This window comes from Mustela lutreola, chromosome 1 (genome assembly GCF_030435805.1).
Source record: "Mustela lutreola isolate mMusLut2 chromosome 1, mMusLut2.pri, whole genome shotgun sequence".
Lineage (NCBI taxonomy): Eukaryota > Metazoa > Chordata > Mammalia > Carnivora > Mustelidae > Mustela > Mustela lutreola.
The window spans coordinates 183,708,835-183,721,002 of record NC_081290.1 but is presented as its reverse complement, the minus strand read 5'-3'; the positions used below and the strand labels follow the sequence as shown (position 1 = coordinate 183,721,002).

The window sequence follows — 12,168 nt, the reverse complement described above, 5'->3', positions numbered from 1 at the left end:
TGCAAAATACTTTAAATTATTAGGGCAAAGCATTATTTAAAGATATTGCACTGGAAATGAGGTACTGACGTGATAACTAGGGTGAGCTGTTCCTTCTCCGTTTCTGCCCTCTATCAGCTGTGACCGTTAAATGGCAGGGTCATGCTATGCCAGACCAAGCGTGACACATTTTCCTTGACAAATTTCATGTCCAGCCTGGGCTACAGCAACTTACTGTGAGCCTGCTAGGGTGAGAGGAGGAGCACATTCGATGGTGACAACCACTTCAGAGGAAACAGAATGATAGGTGGTTTTTTGGTTGTTGTTTTGTTCTGTTTTGTTTTGGATTCTTGCAATCACTGAAGGGATTAAAGGAGTCTCTCTGGAACAAGGTAGGATGAAAATAGTCAAATGGCCTGCTCTGCACTGGAGTGTGGACTAGAGAGTATGTCATTTTAATGCACAGATGGACGATTAACATCCCAAGGAAGCTGACCTCACTAGTTTCTTCAAGAGTGGCCATAGACCATGCTCACGTCCACACAATGGACACTGCCAAACATCTGAAGGACTATGCTAGTGTCTAAAAGGCAGAGGAATGGCCTATTTTTTCCCCTGCTATGATCACTTGAAGGGACATACGGTGGTGAGTTTTAAATTCAAACAAAAAGGAACGATATTGGTATGATTGTAGCTTCTCTCCTCCACAGACCTGGGCGTGAGTCCTTTAATTAATTGTAATGACTTTTTAGACCATGCATTTATTGTCTGGAATCTGATTTTGCATTTGTCTTCTTCTGATTTTGCATTTTTTAGAATAACCGTTACGAAGAAAATACTGTTTTCTCCCATGGGAAAATCTTTACTGCTCCAATAGGAATGTGCTGGTTAGGGACAGAATTGTGTGCTGCCACACCCCTTCCATCTGTGTGTTAAAGCCCTAACCCCCAGTGCAACTGTATTTGGACAGAGAGCCTTTCAGGAGGTAATAAGGAAATACGAAGTCCTAAGGGTGGGCTCCCAATCTGACAGGACTAGTGTCCCGCTAAGAAGGGGTGAGACACCAGACATCTCTCTCTCTGCATGTGCAGAGGAAAGGCTATGTGAGGGCACACTGAGTAGGCAGCTGAGAGTTCTCACCAGAAGTTCATCCTGCTGGCACCTTGACCTTGGACTTCCAGTGTCCAGAACTGTGGGAAAATAACCTTTTAAGGTTTAAGCACCATCCCCAAGGCTGTGGTACCTTGGGGCCAACCACACAATGCTTTTTCTTACAGCTGTAGAGGGCAGGCTCTGGTCAGTAGTTCCAGAGCAGCTGGGATGACCGCTCACCCCGGTCCGCCTGCAGCCGTAGAAACCGGCGGTGGAAGGGCTAGCAGCTGGGGTTCGTGAGAGCAGGCATGACACGTATTTCTTCTAAACAGTTGTCTGCAGTCAACTAGAGGTAATACTTCTTACATAGCATATGGCAAACAGAAGTACTCGGAATCATTCTGAGACAGGGCTCTCACCGTCTTCTCGATAGTAATAATGGTCCTTTCTCACTGGGACCATCCGTCCTGGAAAACGGACGCGGCGGCGGCAGGGAGACTGAGCCCGGCACAGAAGCGCTCCATCTGCTGAGCTAAGCTCCTGCAGTAAGTTGCCGGATTTTATCTCTGTAGCAAACTTATGAAGGGGGCATCGCTATTTCCCTTTTATATTTAAGGACACTGAGCGACAGAGGCTGGCCGGCCAGTCGCTCAGCTCAGTTTGGAACCCAAGGTCTGCGTGATTCCACAGCTCATGTGATCTTTGCACGGGATCACGTTACCTCCCCAATTTCCTACGGCTCTACCAACTAATGCGGGCCCTGCACTGTTCAAGCCAACAGCAGAACAAAGAACTAAAGCGAGAAGGTGCTACTCAGCTTGAAGCAGAGAGAAAGCCATTTCTCTGCAGGTTCAACCACACCCAAGTGTGGACTCTCAGGGGAGGGGGGCCTTCTCCAGTCCCAGGGCTGCTCCCAAGCACCCGGAGGCTCTCTAGACAAGACTGCGAAGGGACCTGAAGACTCTACTTGAATGAGACACATTTTTAAGTCCCAGTAAGGAGCTTTCTATGACAACTTAGGTCAATACGTAACAGGAGAAGAATTCATGTGGTGGTTGGTAATAAAACAGATTATCAAACACAGGAAGACATGTTATACCTCTGAACTCTCAGCCGAATTTCACATAATTTGAGCTCTCCCAGGGAATCTGCTTCCCGCTTGGAGAAGAAAGGCAATCATGTGCAGTAATGTGCACGAGCCCGGGGTTGATCATGTATGTAACCCCATATCCCTGCTTGCGTAAAATGAACAAGAATAAAGATAACTGGGAGGGAAAGCCCGTGAGCACTGGGGGCTTTCTTGCTTCTTGTCCTTCTGGCTGGCACCGTTTTCCAGAGGGAAGGGGTATCACTGCATCTCACTTTCACTAACCCAACCGAGGAGTTCTCATTTTATCCCCTCCTCTCTTGAAAGCAATACGATTGATCACTGAAGGACTCCAACTGCTCCAAGACACTCTAATCCAAAGACCTGAACTTTCTCCATGCGTTGCTCACGTTAGTGTCAATATTCACATTGTTTCATACGTTAAAGTGTGTGTAACAGTGTATACCATTTGCTTACTAAAATCAAGATGTTAATCCTTTGGTTCCCCCCCTCCCCCGCCCATGTTCTGTAGAAGCCAATGCAAAATTCTAGTAACGCCTATAAACTTTATAAAACTGCCAAACACAAAATACAAAAAGTCAGAACTTCTCTGCTCTTCCTTGCCCTTGACACAAAGTAAGCACTCACAAAAGTGGAGGAAGTCCTAATGGATTGTACGAATGAACCACATGCCTCTTCTCAACCTCTACATAGATGATTTTCCGACTCCCTTTGGCCTCAGCCCCCGTCCTGGGATCCAGATCTATTCTTCGTTTCAAGTAACCAAGTCAGCACCACCACTTACTCTCCCAGCCTCGGGCCCGGGAACAGAGTCATCTCTAAGTCACTGCTGTCCCTTCCTCCCCAACGTTTCCATCTTACTTTATAGAACTGACACGTGTGGGCACATTCTAAGTGTTGCACAGTTATCAACTAATTCAAACATTAGAACGTTCTTCAATTTCCCCCATTTTATAGTTTGGGAAACTGAGGCACAGAAAGGCCTGAAGGAACTTCCCGAAGGTCAGGCAGCAGGCAAGGGCTGAATCGGGGCTGGCTCCGGAGCACTTGTGTTGAGCAGTGAGTTGCGCTGCCTCCGCCAGCCACCGCTGGGTACATCCGGAGTCCGCCCGAGGTGACCCTGCGCTCACCCCTCCATTCTGCACCCGCCAGCACCGCGTTACCCAAGCTCCTCACTGCTTTCCCCTATGCTCTTCTCTTCCCTGTCCTGATGTCACAGAGGAGTCCGCGTAAAGCCTGGGTATGACTGTATCATATCCATCTCCAGTCGTTCTGCAGTATTTCCTGAACTGTACGTCAACTCCCTCCCTTGGCATCCGAAGCCCTTCATGGCACGGCTTCAGCTCCCCATGCCAACTTCTTCGTTTCCCTGTGCGCTTCAGGTCAGCTCCCTACGCCTGCCCACTGAGTGCTTCTGCTGCCTATGCACAATGCCTTCAACTCCTGCCTCTCCCCAGCAGAGGCCTACACATCCCTGAAGATCTGAGCTCCGTCGGAAATGCCAACTCTCCCACGAAGCCTCTCCTAGGCGCATGTGTCGCCCTCCTGTTTGCCCGTGCTGGTTCTCCCACATTTACCTTTCTCTGTTTGGAATGGTGGTTATTTATGTGATGTCTTACTTTGCTTTTACACTGTCACGTCTCTGATCTCTGAGGGCCATGTCCGAGTTTTATGCAGCCCATCCCTTATCATGCCTAAGAACAGAAGCTTGCATAGGCTAAATCTCAGTAAAAATTTGTTAAGTGGAATCGAGTGTACAGGCCAGTTATATTGATTCTCACCATCAGTCAATGATTAAAGATGAGAAAACTCTTTTTCTAAAGGAAAAAAAAAACTGTTTGAAATAAGATTAATCCTTAGAAACAGGAATATGCAGGGACACCTGGGTGGCTCAGTTGGTTAAGGTCATGATTTCAGGATCTTGGGATCGAGCCCCACATTGGGCTCCCTGCTCAGCGGGGAGTCTGCCTCTCCCTCTCCCTCTGCCTCCTCTGCCCCCTGCTCATGCTCGTGCTCTGTCTCTCTCTCTGTAGAATAGAGAAATAAAATCTTAAAAAAGAAAAGAAATAGGAAGATGCTAAAACATTTGAGGATCTAGGAAGTGACGGGTAGAAACCTTACAGAAGAACCGCTTGTAGATGAGATCCTAACCCTTTGTTGTACGACAAGATGGAGAATGTGTCAAACCTGGGAACAGGCACCTGCAAGATGAGACCACGGGCTAATGCGGCGTTACCTTGGCAACGGTCTGTTCAGCCACGGTGCTGGGCCGCCGTTGGCGGGCGTCGAGTCTCTGCTCCACGGGAAAACTGCTCCGGTGTGATTTCAGGCGCTCCACCAACAAGTAATAAATGGCAGCAAAGTGGTTGTAGCTCTTGTTCTGCAAAGACTGAAAGAGAAAGCAAGTGCCGAAGGCGGAGAAGCATAAGGACCAGTGTGGTGAGCTACAGCTTTCTGAAAAAGCAGGAGAAATCATGTGTTCCTGAAGACAGAGTAGCGAACGAAGTGTGTCTAGAATGAAAGCTGTTCCAGAATTCAGGAGGAAGACAGAGAGTTCTGAGTTTCCAGAACTGACTACACGAAGGCTGAGGCCTCTAAGTGACTGGCCCTTTCACAGTAACAGGCTGTACTTGCTTTTCTGCGTGCAGGAAAAATGCCACCGCTGTCTCAGGTCACAAGTTCCCAGAGCTGCCACACGGTCCCAACCCTGAGCTGTGACTACGGGGTACGGTCGCTTACAACCTGGGCCCACAAGCTCGAATTCCCTAACTTCAACACAAGTCCCAACTGTTGCAAACTCTGCAGTGAATGATTAAAGTCTTTGGGGAAATTTCTGGTGTTCTTTTGGGCTGGAGGGTAACACTGGGAGGCTGGATGGAGAGACGCCGTGTCTCCGTTCTTAGGTAATTTTTTTCCTCTTGTTTTTGTGGTTCCACCCTCCTGAAGCCTTGAAAATAAAGTTGCTTCCCAATTTTTCACATCCCTCGCTGGCCAGCTTTCCCAGGGTCCCAGCAGAATGCAGGAACAGCTGCTCCCTGGCTTCTAATCCCACTGAATTGTCCGCAAGGCTGCCCCGCAGGGCGCTCCAGGTTCAGAGCACGCCAGGCAGGAAGCAGGGCCCGTAGGCTGCCCTCCCAGCTGCGTCCTAGATCTGCTTCGTGGCGGGGACAGAAAGGCCACTGAGCGCGGGACGAGCTGAGCAGGGGAGCCAGCCTGGCTTCATCGCCGCAGCACGGCTTGGAGCACTTGAAGTTCACAAGAGGTATTTTGTATTCTTTCGCGTTACGCTCCATGAGAGCACTGCTGTGGAGGTAATAAATGTGTTTCTCCTAGGAATACGTTAACTACTTAACGGACAGAAATAAAAGTGAGGGGGAGTTTCCCAGGCTCACAGCCCTCTCCTTTCTACGACCTGGAGTATTCCGATTCTGGAATCCACCTGTTTCTGACCGCTTAGCCTCTGGCTTTCCTAAACACGATGCGGGCTCTCCCTGCTTCCCGGTCAGCCCTCAGCCTTGTTCCCGAGCTGTACATCTATGATCCATATAGACTAGCTCACGCCCTGGATGAAACTTCATGCTTCATCTTAAAAGAAATTGTCTACTTTGATAAGTTTCCGTCTTTGTCTTTCCCCAATCCCATATAAACGCCCATGTGCGGGGGTGGCTGTGCCAAAAGACCGTCAGTCAAATCTCTGGTCACTTTACCTCGATGGTTTTCTGCTGATCTATTCCAAGGCTGTGCATCAGTCGCAGAACCTGTTCATTAAATTCCCCAATGGATGGCTCATTTTCTTGCCCTTGTGGATAGAGAACAGGTCTCTGTACAGGAACTTCTACGAGCATCCATTTATGCTCCTTGATTTGAGCTATCGTTAGCCGTTTGGATGGGTCCAGCACCAGCATCCTTCGAATAAGGTGCTCACAATCTACGGAAAACACAATGTTATGAAAGTCAGGTAAATCACCTTGCACTTCCGGGTACTGGCTTGACTCATGTGACTCTGCACAATGGCATTAATCTCTGTGTCCTCCACAGTGCCCACTGGAAAGCAGAAGGTCAAACGAATAAAGGAACACATGAAAGCCAGCTGTAGCGGTCAGGTTCCCATGGTGAATGCTGACACAAAAGTAACCGCCACCATGAATGAGTACTTCAGAAAATCAGGAGCGGGGGAGTGCCTGGGTGGCTCAGTGGGTTAAGCCTCTGCCTTTGGCTCGGGTCATGATCCCAGGGTCCTGGGATCGAGCCCCACATTGGGCTCTCTGCTCAACGGGGAGCCTGCTTCCTCCCCTCTCTGCCTGTCTCTCTGCCTACTTGTGATCTCTGTCAAATAAATGGGTAAAATCTTTTTTTTTTTTTTTTTTTTTAAAGATTTTATTTATTTATCAGAGAGAGAGAGGGGGAGAGAGTGAGCACAGGCAGACAGAATGGCAGGTAGAGGTAGAGGGAGAAGCAGGCTCCCTGCTGAGCAAGGAGCCCGATGTGGGACTCGATCCCAGGACACCGGGATCATGACCTGAGCCGAAGGCAGCCGCTTAACCAACTGAGCCACCCAGGCGTCCCTAAATGGGTAAAATCTTAAAAAAGAAAGAAAGACAGAAAGAAAGACAGACAGACAGACAGACAGAAATAAAGATAAATCAGGAGGGTGTAGGTCTGTTCAGTTTGGTGCTAAATGAAACTTTCTATCAAATTTCTCGAGTGAAAAGATCTAGACACAGCCTTAGGTTCAGCTGAAGACAAAAGCCAGCTTCCCGCTACAAGGAGCGCCCACGGAGCCCCGGGCCCTTGTGAGGCTGCTGCACCTCTGTGGGGCTGTGTGTGTGAGGCCGCCCTCCCGCGGCCCTGCTGCTCTTCTCCACTCAGCGCAGCTAAGAGAAACGCACACGAAGCATTAGTTACTTTTGATTATATCACAAAAACTGCACGGCTGGGACTCGGGCACCAACTTATTCTCGGGGCAGACACCATGCCCTCTACCACCCCACAGAAGTGAGCTTCATACCCTCTGCGATGTGCCAGGCACCATGCAAGGTGCTGGACACAGAGTGCCTCCGTTCAGCCTCACAGCACCGGGACCAGGCAGCGCTGCTCTTCCCATGCTGCAGACAGAGGACTCGGAAGCACTGAGAGGGGACGAACTTGTCAAGGGCAGACTGCCCGTAAGTGGTGAACTCGGGATCAAAACCAGGCAGCCTGGCTCTAAAGTCTACACTCCCAACTACCAGAGAGCTGTATTTCTACCGTCACTAGGAATGAAAGAGTTAAGGATGACAACCAAAACCCAAGGTTGCACGGAACAAGCTAATCCAAGATGGGCCGGGGCCTGGCATCTTGATCTGACAGCTTGCCAGTTTTTAATTCAATCAAAAAACCTAATTTTGCAACTTCTCACCAAAGGATACAGGAAAATCTATTTCATGCTTAGAGTAAAATGGTTGTGAACCTATCTACACGGTGCTTCTCTAAGTCTAAAATAAACCGGGGTCATTTATAGACCCAGAATACATGTGAAGACTTGCCGTGCTTAACCTGGAAAGCTTTCCGTTTTCAGTTACAAGCAGGAAGGCTACAGCTCTCTCACCTACACGGAGGGGCTGCTTATTTCTATGGCTTCTCAAGTGACTCAGTCACTTTGTTTGGCACCCAAACTCTTAGAACAAGGAAAGCCTTCACTGAGGCGTTTCATTCGGAGCACAAATCCTGTAAAGAACAAGTGTAATAAGACAAACAGGTTACCTTCTGACATGAAATAGGGAATCCGGAATCTTCCTTCTAAAACTCTCTGCCTCAAAATTGGAAGAGTTGGTCCATCAAAAGGCAGAGCTCCACAGACAAGGACGTAAAGCACAACTCCCATGCTCTAGGGAAGAAAACAACGCAGTCACTTTCCCACTGAGGACTTTAAACACTGTTCCCCTCAACATCCCCAGGGCCCTTAAAATCGTATGGGCTGAAAAAACCCATTTGGATTTACTATTTTCTCAGAATTTCAAAGCAAAACAAAGCAAAACTAACACTCTATTGCAATAAAATACCCTATAATAAATATTTTCAAAGATCTGAATTTAATCATTTTGATGACTACTTAACTTTAAATTATTGCTGATATTAAAGTAATATCATCTGTCCCAAGCAGTTCTTCCCAGAACCCCATTCAAAAATGCTCTAATTACAGTCCAGTGGACAGGGAAATGCTACCTCTGTGTTAAGTACCAAGAGCTTCAAAGGTGGGCCAGAGTTCCAGTTATTACCGCTAGAGATGTATTTAACACAACAAAGGAAAGAGGTACCCAGATATCCAGCTGCGGTCCCTCGTACTGCTGCCCTTCAAAGACCTCCGGGGCTGCGTAAGGGGGGCTGCCACACCAGGTTGCCAGCAGTTCGCCACTTTTAAAGAAATTTCCAAAACCGAAATCTATTGGGATGGAAATAAATGTTACTTTCATCTATATTCTCAATCACACTGCACATCTTGTAATAAATTTTACAAGATGCTGTATCGACAGCAGCACCTGCTACGGCGTCTACCTTGGGCCTTGTCCCTGGCTCTGAGCACAATGACTAGAAGATATCAAGTATTTCATAGGTATTTGTTGAATGAATATATAAATAAATGAAGTTTTCTTCTCAAAGAGAATGAGTGAGAGGCTGGTAAAAGACTTTATAGATCACGTATTTTTAAGGCTGAAAGAAGATCCATTGGTGTGGACAACCAACTTGAATTAGGAAATTATAGAATTTCAATTACTCCATGATTAAGAGTTCTTCATTTTTTTTTTTTTTAAAGATTTTATTTATTTATTTGACAGACAGAGATCACAGGTAGGCAGAGAGGCAGGCAGAGAGAGGAAGGGAAGCAGGCTCCCTGCTGAGCACAGAACTGGATGCCGGTCTGGATCCCAGGACTCTGGGATCATGACCTGAGCCGAAGGCAGAGGCTTTAACCCACTGAGCCACCCAGGCGCCCCTAGTTCTTCATTTTTTTTAATTAAAAAAAATTTTTTTTCCATGAGCTCTATGCCCAACATGGGGTTTGACCTCATGACCCCGAGATCAAGAGCCACACACTTTACCAAGCCAGCCAAGCACCCCAAGAACTCTTTATCTTTTGTAGTCTATAAGGAATAAGCAAATGAGTAAAATTTTAAGATTTTCCCTAAACACAACTGAGTGACTGGCTGCTCTTACAGCCGTTACCCAGAGTAGCAAGACAAAAACATTTTAAGGCAACTGAGTAACGGTTCCCTACGTGCTGGCCCACGCATTCTGATTTGGGCAGCTACGCGTCTGGACAGCTGGTTACCAGGTGTCGCTCTCCGGCCTGCCAGCCACAGCCCCCCCTCACCAGCATCCCTCATTCACTCAGTGACGGGCTGCAGTGGCATTACACCTCGCAAGAGTCAATGGTCTTCCTTTTACGACATTAGTCACACTGAGTCTGCAGCTCTGACACACAGCGAGCACTCTGGAAACACCGTACTCAGATGCCCTCTCTGTGCAGGGAAATTCCAGAAGACAAATTTCAGGGAGTTCTGGTAGAAATGCAAGCTTGTGCCCTTTTGCTAAGTGCTCACCTAGTCTGATACTCTTATTGAGGACACAAATTCCTACTATTTTTTAAGTTACACGAGTATCATCTTATGTTGTTGTAAACATTCCTGGCAGGAGAACACGGCCTTCGTGATGGAAATGGGCTCTACTCCCAGCTAGTAGCCAGTGCCGCTTGGACAGTGAGCTTCAGAGGTGTCCCAAGGGGCGCCTGGTGCCACAACTAGTTGAGAGCCCGACTCTTGATTTCAGCGCAGGTCATGATCTCGGGGTCCTGAGATGAGGCCCGCATTGGGCTGTGCTTGAGACTCTCTCTCCTCCTCTCCCTCTGCCCCTACCCACTTGTGCCCATTCTCTCTCTCTAGAACGAATCAATCTTCAAAAAACAAGGTAAAAGTGTTCTAAGAGGAGTGGATCAAACTGCCAGCTCCAGACTCACTGGCTAAGTGACTTTGTGTCAGTCTCTGAGCCTTGGTGTCCCCATGTGTAAAGCTGAAGTAATAACCACCTGCAGTCGCTGAGCTGTCGTGAGGGTCAGTGAGGTGACATAGACCCGCACTCGAGTCACCCCTTGAGACTATGGCACACGGCACGCTGTCGGCGAAGCGTTCTCGTAGCTCACGGACATGCACGCTGGTGGCAAGCAGTAGTGACTGCGAGAGCAGTCCCCTTCCCAACACCACAGCCTCGCGGCAGGGTACGGTCTCTTAAGTTCTGGGAACTGAAGCAGTTTTCCCACTTTTCTAGCTGCAGGTCGCCTTGGTAGATGGCTTAACTTCCCCGAACCCAAGTTTCGATATCTATAAATGTAGTGACGATCCACCCACCCAGACAGGGTGCTGTGAGGGTGAAAGGAGACTGAACACGTAGCGTGCCTGGGCACAGATGTCAAGTGTCAGCTCCCCTCTTCGGCGAAGCCATCATTATCAACTACTGCCCTGCAGGAGGTGATACTTCAAGGACGTGTACAGGAAGGGCAGAGAAGTGCAGAGAACCCTGAGGGTTCAGAAGACAACTGAGGGTGCATGTGGGGAAGAGCCTCAGGCACCGTCTACACCTGGTGGAACAACACCGGCTCTGCCCCTGGCACCCAGGAGGAGGAGGCAATGACAGCCTCTCCCTTCATAACGGGACCACAGCTCAGTCCTACACTCTGCTTACAAAAGAACCGTCGGAGAGGCCTCGCCCTCTCAAGTCCACCTCCACGACTAACCACCTGTATGACGTCGTAACCCATCTATCCTCATCGATGCGCATTTCTAATTTTCTAGAAAAACTATACTCTCCAATGAGTCAAGGACTAGATGTTCAAATAACATTCGAAGAGGGAAATGTTAATTTCACTCACACAGACAAGCACCAGAAGCTCTAAGATGTGTGTTTGGAGATCCTGAAGTAGGTCCAATAATTGCTGTCCTTTAAACCATCATCCCAGGGTGAGTTTTAGCTCACGTAAGTTGAGGGTACCCTCCAAATAGCACTGTGAAGTTTTAATATCTCAAGAACCATTGTGGAACTCCTACAATCTGGCCTTCCCTGGAATCTGGTGGAAAGTGTCATCTCAAAGGAGTGACAGGGCCTGGTGGCCTGGTCTCCTTAATACAGAGGCTCTCACTGGTGCACCTTACAGGCAAGAAGAGAGCAAGAGCTAGGAGAGCAGAGCTGTGCCTCTGGTACAGTCTCAACTGTGGCTTTACACAAGACACAAGACAAGGAAAGTGCCTGTTAACATATAAGGAGAGTGGTACTAAGTAGATGTTTGTTTCTGCTTCCTGTAGGGAATTGAAGAAAATAAAACTCGAGCCAGTAGCAACATTGAAAGAAATGCCAAAAGACAATAGGTTCACCAGAGCTATTACAGTAGCATACATGCAGATGTCATTATTTATTACTACTAAGTAGGCTCCATCCATGTCCAGTGTGAAGCCTGATGTGGGACTTGAACTCCACGGCCCTGAGATTAAGACCCAAGCGGAGACTGAGAGTCAGACACTTAAATGATGGAGCCACGCAGGCGTCCCCAGATGTCTTCTATAACCTTGTCAAAGCAACTAAGCATTGTATTTGTAATCCTATGAGGTATGGATTAAGGAAGACTTTTGGAGTCAAGTAGATTAGGATCAAATCCTGGGTTGTCTACTGAGCTTGGGCAAATGTGTGACCTTGGGCAAGTTACTTCTTAGAGCCTTGATCTCCTCATTTGCAAAATGGGGACAATATCTACTTTATCACATTATTGTGAATGTGAGTTACTGACAATGAATGGGAATACGCAGACAAGTACACTTGTAAGTAGATATTATATAATGCCTTAGGCATGCTACTGAAACATACTGAGTAAGCTACTCGAGAGGAAAAGAGCAATTTTTCGTACTGTTTTACTTATCAATTTTCCCCATCAGACTGCATTTCTTGAGAGAAGGGAAGGGAGAAAT

General features: G+C 47.8%; 1 protein-coding gene across 5 annotated transcripts in view; it reads right to left on the bottom strand.

The window, feature by feature from the left end:
* Nucleotides 1-12,168, bottom strand: part of SIK2 (salt inducible kinase 2) — a 129,984-nt gene that overhangs the window by 19,815 nt on the left and 98,001 nt on the right. For all 5 annotated transcript variants that reach the window (XM_059180285.1, XM_059180294.1, XM_059180323.1 and 2 more), the window contains exons 5-8: nt 8,476-8,600; nt 7,922-8,045; nt 5,887-6,107; nt 4,416-4,568 (exon numbers count right to left, since the gene is read on the bottom strand). In XM_059180285.1, the coding sequence (XP_059036268.1) occupies nt 4,416-4,568; nt 5,887-6,107; nt 7,922-8,045; nt 8,476-8,600 (623 nt within the window). The remainder of the gene's footprint in view (nt 1-4,415; nt 4,569-5,886; nt 6,108-7,921; nt 8,046-8,475; nt 8,601-12,168) is intronic.